The sequence below is a fragment of the Oncorhynchus clarkii genome, chromosome 1 (genome assembly GCF_045791955.1).
Source record: "Oncorhynchus clarkii lewisi isolate Uvic-CL-2024 chromosome 1, UVic_Ocla_1.0, whole genome shotgun sequence".
NCBI lineage: Eukaryota > Metazoa > Chordata > Actinopteri > Salmoniformes > Salmonidae > Oncorhynchus > Oncorhynchus clarkii.
Genome location: NC_092147.1, coordinates 26,724,858 through 26,735,080, shown reverse-complemented (window position 1 = coordinate 26,735,080; position 10,223 = coordinate 26,724,858). Strand labels below are relative to the sequence as shown.

The following is a 10,223-nucleotide window of genomic DNA, read 5'->3' as shown; positions in this document are numbered from 1 at the left end:
AGTCGTCCCTCTCCCAGGACAAGCAGGCTATTCATCAGAGGGCTGTGACTGGGAGATAGGCCCTGACTGTCCCTCCACTAGACCAACACACAGCACTGCATTCATCACCACCCCAATACACTCAATCCCTGAATACACATGACGCAGACAGATCACAGCACAGCAGCCCTCACTTAGCACTGGGACAATCCTGATTCCTTACGTTGACTACATATAGGGAAACATCTGAACATTAACATAGGCATTACTTTCTGGGTATTGTAATAGCACAGTAATTGCACATGTCTATAATTGGCCATATCTGGCACACAGAGAGTAGGCAACCCAGGGTCTGTTCTGGCAGTGGAACAGGGAACCAGGAGTGTTTGATATCTCATCATGAGACTAACAAGGTGCCGGAGTCAATGGAGTGTATGCATGGATGGCTAGGGAAGCCAGGCTTCCCCAAATATTTGACCAATCTTTTTATGTTTTACAATTATAACATAATTTATCTTTCTCTTTTCCGTCAATTTGCAAGTGGGTGAATCTCAATGGAGAAATGATGAGATCGAGGGGAACAGACCCCTCTGTCTCAGTATGTATAGACCATGTATCTGATGCTGTCTGGACAGTGAAACAGTGCCCCTCTGTCTCAGTATGTATAGACCATGTATCTGATGCTGTCTGGACAGTGAAACAGTGCCCCTCTGTCTCAGTATGTATAGACCATGTATCTGATGCTGTCTGGACAGTGAAACAGTGCCCCTCTGTCTCAGTATGTATAGACCATGTATCTGATGCTGTCTGGACAGTGAAACAGTGCCCATCTGTCTCAGTATGTATAGACCATGTATCTGATGCTGTCTGAACAGTGAAACAGTGCCCCTCTGTCTCAGTATGTATAGACCATGTATCTGATGCTGTCTGGACAGTGAAACAGCGCCTCCTCTGTCTCAGTATGTATAGACCATGTATCTGATGCTGTCTGGACAGTGAAACAGTGCCCATCTGTCTCAGTATGTATAGACCATGTATCTGATGCTGTCTGGACAGTGAAACAGTGCCCCCTCTGTCTCAGTATGTATAGACCATGTATCTGATGCTGTCTGGACAGTGAAACAGTGCCCATCTGTCTCAGTATGTATAGACCATGTATCTGATGCTGTCTGGACAGTGAAACAGTGCCCCTCTGTCTCAGTATGTATAGACCATGTATCTGATGCTGTCTGGACAGTGAAACAGTGCCCCTCTGTCTCAGTATGTATAGACCATGTATCTGATGCTGTCTGGACAGTGAAACAGTGCCCATCTGTCTCAGTATGTATAGACCATGTATCTGATGCTGTCTGGACAGTGAAACAGTGCCCCTCTGTCTCAGTATGTATAGACCATGTATCTGATGCTGTCTGGAACAAAATAGCATGACATGTTGCCGCTGTAGCATTTGATGGATTGATGCCATCAAGCATTTGGCCTCCCTTGATAAAATATGATAAAATAATTAGCCAATCAGCGTTGAGCTGAGCTCAACTGTTGGTTGTCCTGGCAACAGCAAAACTCCTCTCAATGTAGACCAGTCTGAATTGGCTTCACACCAATCAAATCACAGCCTAAGCGAAACGTCATCCTTGTCAGACAAACGTGTCTGTTGATTTCATGTCCTGTAGTAGCTAGTTTGCTAAATCGTCCCTTTCCTAGGCCATGGATGGAGAAGTGGATTTGGACTTGTGGTTTTGACTTAATTCTCTGTACAGGCAATGATTATGACGCCGATTCTGATCTAACCATAAATGAATATATTGTGCCACTGGTCTGAGACGACTGAAGTTCAATATGTAGTCTAGTAGGCTCACGTTAACTAGTTAACTTAGCTGGTGCATTGTTCCCATACCAGGAAGTTAGGGTTAAAAACGAAACTAAAATTGAACCAACATGAAAGAGAGGAGGATGGCATTGGTGTTCAACTAGTCTACAAGTAGGGTGTGTCAACTTAATTGTATTATATATTATACCTGCACGCACACACACACACACACACACACACACACACACACACACACACAGAAATCAGTACTATGGACAGCCACATACACTCCGGTTCAAAAGTTTATGGTCACTTCAAAATGTTTTTTCCATTAAAATAACATCAAATTGATCAGAAATACAGTGTAGACATTGTTAATGTTGTAAATAACTATTGTAGCTGGAAACGGCTGACTTGTAATTTAATATCTACATAGGCGTAGAGGACCATTATCAGCAACCATCACTCCTCTGTTCCAATGGCACGTTGTGTTAACTAATCCAAGTTGATCATTTTAAAAGGCTAATTGATCATTAGAAACTGTTGTCCTGATTAAAGAAGCAATTAAACTGGTCTTTAGACTAGTTGAGTATCTGAAGCATCAGCATTTGTGAGTTTGATTACAGGCTCAAAATGGCCAGAAACAAATAACTTTATTCTGAAAACTCGTCAGTCTATTCTAGTTCTGAGAAATTAAGGCTATTCCATGCAAGAAGTTTCCAAGAAACTGAAGCTCTCGTACAACGCTGTGTACTACTCCCTTGACAGAACAGCGCAAACTGGCCCTAACCAGAATAGAAATAGGAGTGGGAGGCCCCAGTGTACAACTGAGCAAGAGAACATTAGAGTGTCTCGTTTGAGAAACAGACGCCTCACAAGTCCTCAACTGGCAGCTTCATTAAATAGTACCCGCAAAGCACCAGTCTCAACATCAACAGTGAAGAGGCGACTCCGGGATGCTGGCCTTCTAGGCAGAGTTGCAAAGAAAAAGCCATATCTCAGACTGGCCAATAAAAATAAAATATTAAGATGGGCAAAAGAACACAGACACTGAACAGAGGAAGATTGGAAAAAAAGTGTTACGGACAGACTAATCTAAGTTTGACGTGTTCGGATCACAAAGAAGAACATTCGTGAGACGCAGAAAAAATGAAAAGATGCTGGAGGAGTGCTTGACGCCATCTGTCAAGCATGGTGGAGGTAATGTGATGGTCTGGGGATGCTTTGGTGGTGGTAAAGTGGGAGATTTGTACAGGGTAAAAGGGATCTTGAAGAAGGAAGGCTTTCACTCCATTTTGCAACGCCATGCCATACCCCGTGGATGGCTCTTAATTGGAGCCAATTTCCTCCTACAACAGAACAATGACCCAAAGCACAGCTCCAAACTAGACAATAACTTTTTAGGGAAGAAGCAGTCAGCTGGTGTTCTGTCTATAATGGAGTGGCCAGCACAGTCACCAGATCTCAACCCTATTGAGCTGTTGTGGGAGCAGCTTGACCGTATGGTACGTAAGAAGTGCACATCAAGCCAATCCAACTTGTGGGAGGTGCTTCAGGAAGCATGGGGTGAAATCTCTTCAGATTAACTCAACAAATTGACAACTAGAATGCCAATGTCTACAAGGCTGTAATTGCTGCAAATGGAGGATTCTTTGACGAATGCAAAGTTTGAAGGACACAATTATTATTTAAATTAAAAATAATTATTTATAACCTTGTCAACGTCTTGACTATATTTCCTATTATTTTTGCAACTAATTTCATGTATGTTTTCATGGAAAACAAGGACATTTGTAAGAAAACCTTGGTTGGACTAAATAGTTTTTGTTATCTTTAAGTTTGTTTTCAGTGTATTAAACTAAGCATATATAGCCTTGTTAAATTGATGATGTTTGAAGTGGTCCTGGAATAGCAGAGGCAGTGCTCCTGTTGTCTTTGTGCTGACTTGCGGTAACTCTGTGGTTCTAAATCAGTAGTTGTTTAGTAAACTGTCAAACATTAACTTGCTTGACCATGCTGAAGGTCATAACTGTTTGTTAGGTGTAATATTTGCTTTGTGGACTTGAACAAACAGATGTTCCTCCCCGGTTTTGTGATGAAACAAACGTATGTGTAGTTGACTTTATTCTGCAGTAGCAGCTGTGACTGTTGTCTGTTTGTTGTCTCAGCCTTATTGTATATCACGCTGGTGTATGAATGAATGGGATATAGAGCAAACAATGCAATTATCACAACATAGGTTGTAATATGGCTTTTTACTGGCTTGGCTTCCTCAGTGGTTTTACCCACACACCTCTACTGGCCGTGGTGGGGGTGGTACACGTTTTACTGGCTTGGCTTCCTCAGTGGTTTTACCCACACACCTCTACTGGCCGTGGTGGGGGTGGTACACGTTTTACTGGCTTGGCTTCCTCAGTGGTTTTACCCACACACCTCTACTGGCCGTGGTGGGGGTGGTACACGTTTTACTGGCTTGGCTTCCTCAGTGGTTTTACCCACACACCTCTACTGGCCGTGGTGGGGGTGGTACACGTTTTACTGGCTTGGCTTCCTCAATGGTTTTACCCACACACCTCTACTGGCCGTGGTGGGGGTGGTACATGTTTTACTGGCTTGGCTTCTTCAGTGGTTTTACCCACACACCTCTACTGGCCGTGGTGGGGGTGGTACATGTTTTACTGGCTTGGCTTCCTCAGTGGTTTTACCCACACACCTCTACTGGCCGTGGTGGGGGTGGTACATGTTTTACTGGCTTGGCTTCTTCAGTGGTTTTATCCACACACCTCTACTGGCCGTGGTGGGGGTGGTACATGTTTTACTGGCTTGGCTTCCTTAGTGGTTTTACCCACACACCTCTACTGGCCGTGGTGGGGGTGGTACACATTTTACTGGCTTGGCTTCCTCAGTGGTTTTACCCACACACCTCTACTGGCCGTGGTGGGGGTGGTACATGTTTTACTGGCTTGGCTTCCTCAGTGGTTTTACCCACACACCTCTACTGGCCGTGGTGGGGGTGGTACACGTTTTACTGGCTTGGCTTCACCAGTGGTTTTACCCACACACCTCTACTGGCCGTGGTGGGGGTGGTACACGTTTTACTGGCTTGGCTTCTTCAGTGGTTTTACCCACACACCTCTACTGGCCGTGGTGGGGGTGGTACATGTTTTACTGGCTTGGCTTCCTCAGTGGTTTTACCCACACACCTCTACTGGCCGTGGTGGGTGTGGTACATGTTTTACTGGCTTGGCTTCTTCAGTGGTTTTACCCACACACCTCTACTGGCCGTGGTGGGGGTGGTACATGTTTTACTGGCTTGGCTTCTTCAGTGGTTTTACCCACACACCTCTACTGGCCGTGGTGGGGGTGGTACATGTTTTACTGGCTTGGCTTCTTCAGTGGTTTTACCCACACACCTCTACTGGCCGTGGTGGGGGTGGTACATGTTTTACTGGCTTGGCTTCTTCAGTGGTTTTACCCACACACCTCTACTGGCCGTGGTGGGGGTGGTACATGTTTTACTGGCTTGGCTTCCTCAGTGGTTTTACCCACACACCTCTACTGGCCGTGGTGGGGGTGGTACATGTTTTACTGGCTTGGCTTCTTCAGTGGTTTTATCCACACACCTCTACTGGCCGTGGTGGGGGTGGTACACGTTTTACTGGCTTGGCTTCCTCAGTGGTTTTATCCACACACCTCTACTGGCCGTGGTGGGGGTGGTACATGTTTTACTGGCTTGGCTTCCTCAGTGGTTTTACCCACACACCTCTACTGGCCGTGGTGGGGGTGGTACACGTTTTACTGGCTTGGCTTCCTCAGTGGTTTTACCCACACACCTGTACTGGCCGTGGTGGGGGTGGTACATGTTTTATCTGGCTGTGATTCAGGCAGCACAAAGAATATGGGAAATATATATGATTTATTTATGCTGCATGTGCATGTGTCTATGTCTGTGTATCTATAATGGGGAGAACGACAGAGATAGTCAGGTCAGGATGTGTCATAATGGGTTTTAGACAGGGGAACCTCTGCTGACCGTATTAATAACCACACTGTGAACAGATAGACACTATCTCCACTGCATGGAACCCTGTCCCCACACCCTGTCAGGCTGGTCACAAACATCCTCATCCCAGTGATAGTCCATCTGGGCTGGGGAGGGAGATAGCCATGGGCAGGAGGGCGGGAGACAGAGCTGTAGCTCTCTCGGTCGTAAATGATCAGCCCTGTGCCCTGTGTGGCATTGCTCTTTGATAGAGGCCTGGGTGCTGAATAGACAGATTAATAGTGGCAAGGAATGAGAGGCCCCTCTGGTATAGGCAACATTGACTCTCCCTCTCTTAATAAACACACATATGGACTAAGGTGGACAACGAGAAGCCAGGCAATAAATCAGAAAGTGGAGGCACCTCACAATTAACCAATCAGGTGTAGCTAGGGTGGGGGAGGGAGAGAGAGAGAGAGAGAGAGAGAGAGAGGGAGGGAGGGAGGGAGGGAGGGAGAGAGAGAGAGAGAGAGAGAGAGAGAGAGAGAGAGAGAGAGAGAGAGAGAGAGAGAGAGAGAGAGAGAGAGAGAGAGAGAGAGAGAGAGAGAGAGAGAGAGAGAGAGAGAGAGAGAGAGAGAGAGAGAGAGAGAGAGAGAGAGAGAGAGAGAGAGAGAGAGAGAGAGAGAGAGAGAGAGAGAGAGAGAGAGAGAGAGAGAGAGAGAGAGAGAGCCCCATGCCAGACTTGTCTTACCACTCTGTACTAGGGGAGGGAGGGGATACCGGTCAGGGGGGCACTCCAAATATTGGTTTATTTTCAAAGCATCCCATAGTGAGTGGGTGGCTGTGTTTGCTCTGGGCTGGCAGATGGAGCCTGTGCTGTTAGGTGTCAGCTTTGTTTTATAGTTATCTAACTGTCCTGGAAGGTATTGAGTCTGGTATATGGAGTCAGCCTGCCCTGGCACTAGGGAATTTGACAGTCTAACATTATGGAAGTAAGTGTTCTTTCTCACTGAAGGGTACTACAACCGAGTATAACATCTGGAACTTTGTTCAACAAACTCCGGGTATCCAATCAATTAAAGACAACACAGCTTGTCTGTAAAGGAATAATTAACTAACCCTCTCTCCTTTTTTCTGCAGAACGTTCTGGCCAAGGCCCTGTACGACAATGTGGCTGAGTCTCCAGACGAGCTGTCCTTCCGGAAAGGGGACATCATGACGGTACTGGAGCGGGACACCCAGGGTCTGGATGGCTGGTGGCTCTGCTCTCTGCATGGACGCCAGGGCATCGTCCCTGGAAACCGCCTCAAGATCCTGGTGGGCATGTATGACAAGGCTGGGCAGCAGCAGTCTCCACTCCCCCATGCCTCCCAACCTGGCCCTGCCCAGAGCCAGAGCCAGCTGGCCTTCCCCCCGCAGAGTGCCTACTGCAAGCCGTCCCCCTCCTCCCAGTACACAGCCATGCACCCTGCCTTCTCCAACCCTGGGCCTGTCCCCGCCCTACCTGACAGCATCTACATGATGCCCCCCAACCATGGCAAGCTGCCTTCTTCAAGCCTGTACCAGATACCCATGGGCCCCCAAGCCCCACCCAAGGCCCCCATGCTCTCCCAGAAGAAGTTCCACGCTCCTGTTCAGGACATCTATCAGGTGCCTCCCTCAGCAGGAGGGCCTGGTCCTAGGCAGGATATCTACCAGGTTCCCCCCTCACTGAACCAGACTCAGGACATCTACCAGATCCCCCCCTCCATAGAGAAGAGGAGCTGGGACTCCTCCAAACCTCTAGGAAAGGTAAGTCTGTTTTGAAAAATATTGCACATTACACAACAAACACGTTCCTCTAAAATCTTAAATACAGACTTGTTAGACATTTAGGTCCACAATAGCTAGTTTAGGCTCTCATTGTCATCTGACCTCATCCTGGTTGGGATATGTTTGGTATCTGAGCATGTTTGGTATCCTGTTATTGTTTCTCCCTCACTTCCTCTGTCTGTTGTTCTCACTCTCAACAACAGCTCAAGGCTCCATGTCATTTTCAAAGCCTCAGGAGAAGAGAGGGGGGATGGGGAGAGGAGAGGAGGGAGGGATGGGGAGAGCAGAGGGGAGAGGGGGGATGGGGAGAGGAGGGATGGGGAGAGCAGAGGGGGGATGGGGAGAGGAGAGGAGGGATGGGGAGAGGAGAGGAGGGATGGGGAGAGGAGAGGGGGGATGGGGAGAGGAGAGGAGGGATGGGGAGAGGAGAGGGGGGATGAGGAGAGGAGGGATGGGGAGAGGAGAGGAGGGATGGGGAGAGGAGAGGGGGGATGGGGAGAGGAGAGGAGGGATGTGGAGAGGAGAGGGGGGATGGGGAGAGCAGAGGAGGGATGGGGAGAGCAGAGAGCAGAGGGGGATGGGGAGAGGAGAGCAGAGGGGGGATGGGGGATGGGGAGAGGAGAGGAGAGGAGAGGGGGGATGGGGAGAGGAGAGGGTGATGGGGAGAGGAGAGGGGGGATGGGGAGAGGAGAGGAGAGGGGGGATGGGGAGAGGAGAGGGGGGAGGGGGGAGGAGAAGGGGATGGGGAGAGGAGAGGGGGGTGGGGAGAGGAGAAGGGGATGGGGAGAGGAGAGGGGGATGGGGAGAGGAGAGGGGGGATGGGGAGAGGAGGGATGGGGAGAGGAGAGGAGGGATGGGGAGAGGAGAGGAGGGAGGGGATGGGGAGAGGAGAGGTGGGATGGGGAGAGGAGAGGGGGGAGAGGATAGGGGGGATGGGGAGTGGAGAGGGGGATGGGGAGAGGAGAGGGGGACATATATTGGAATAAAGAATGTTTTTTAAAATAATTCAGGTATCTATCTGCTGGGGTTGGGTGAGTAAGCATTTTGCTCTGTTAGGCAGCAGGCTGGAAGGGGGGTACCAGTACCAGCCAGTGCGGTAACAGTAACAGTACAGTTTGTTGTGGCTGGTATTCTCCAGGGAGTGCCCCCCAGGCCTGCCTTAGAGCACTGAGCCATGTGTGAGAGCAGCGCTGGAAGTGAAGTGTGATGATGATGATGGAGGAGTGATTGGGCGGCAGCAGCAAGGTGCACCTGGTCCCTGCAGGAAGGGGCGTATCACATGAGATGTCTCACCGTCTTAAGTCCCCACAGACTTACGGTTTTAGGCATATTATGCAACGATTTTCCCGTCTCAGACAAAATGTCCACTTCATGGGGCAAATTCTTAGGTCATTAACGATTGTTGGACGTCTTGGCTCGTTCAGTGTGACAGGGTCTAGGTCTGCCGATTAGGTACCGCTACGTTCAGTGTGACAGGGTCTAGGTCTGCCGATTAGGTACCGCTACGTTCAGTGTGACAGGGTCTAGGTCTGCCGATTAGGTACCGCTACGTTCAGTGTGACAGGGTCTAGGTCTGCCGATTAGGTACCGCTACGTTCAGTGTGACAGGGTCTAGGTCTGCCGATTAGGTACCGCTACGTTCAGTGTGACAGCGTCTAGGTCTGCCGATTAGGTACCGCTACGTTCAGTGTGACAGGGTCTAGGTCTGCCGATTAGGTACCGCTACGTTCAGTGTGACAGGGTCTAGGTCTGCCGATTAGGTACCGCTACGTTCAGTGTGACAGGGTCTAGGTCTGCCGATTAGGTACCGCTACGTTCAGTGTGACAGGGTCTAGGTCTGCCGATTAGGTACCGCTACGTTCAGTCGTAGGCTCTGACAAATGTTTAGCCTGTATCGTGTTTATGGCTGGTGCTACGAGCCGATCCCGGTGACTGACCAATAGGAACAAGGCCGGCACTTGAATATGCACATAAGAATACGATTATTGTGAATAGTCAGACTAATATAATAGTTTGATTAATGCTTTGCAAGAAGAAACATTTCACTAGTAATCCTGTTTACATGACGCACAAACTCACCAATCAAAATACACGTTCTTCCACAGCGACCATGTTATTTTGGGGAAGCCAATGATTATGATATACATATATACATATATTTGACCTTTATTTTATTAGGGAAGACATAGTGTTACCTAGGTCTCTTTTTCAAATGCGCCCAGTTGATTCTGAGTTTGTATGTAAAAACTATTTCTAACATGGATATTTTCAGTTTTTCGGAAATCACTACACTCACAGTGCTGGTACCTGCGCGGGTCAAATAGACCACTGCAGTTGATGTAGCCTATGTCGACTGATGTAAATAGTTGCAGAATGTGATAACACAGTTGATGTAGCCTATGTCGACTGATGTAAATAGTTGCAGAATGTGATGACACAGTTGATGTAGCCTATGTCGACTGATGTAAATAGTTGCAGAATGTGATAACACAGTTGATGTAGCCTATGTCGACTGATGTAAATAGTTGCAGAATGTGATAACACAGTTGATGTAGCCTATGTCGACTGATGTAACTAGTTGCAGAATGTGATAACACAGTTGATGTAGCCTATGTCGGCTGATGTAAATGGTTGCAGAATGTG

At 48.2% G+C, this 10,223-nt stretch overlaps 1 protein-coding gene across 6 annotated transcripts in view; it reads left to right on the top strand.

The window, feature by feature from the left end:
• LOC139396469 (breast cancer anti-estrogen resistance protein 1-like) overlaps positions 1-10,223 on the top strand; it is a 115,317-nt gene that overhangs the window by 70,379 nt on the left and 34,715 nt on the right. For 5 of the 6 annotated variants that reach the window (XM_071143523.1, XM_071143549.1, XM_071143688.1 and 2 more), the window contains one exon: positions 6,909-7,559. In XM_071143523.1, coding sequence (XP_070999624.1) covers positions 6,909-7,559 — 651 coding nt within the window. Of the gene's footprint in view, positions 1-6,700; positions 6,761-6,908; positions 7,560-10,223 lie in introns of those variants that run through there. The other variant, XM_071143787.1, reaches the window with a different exon arrangement.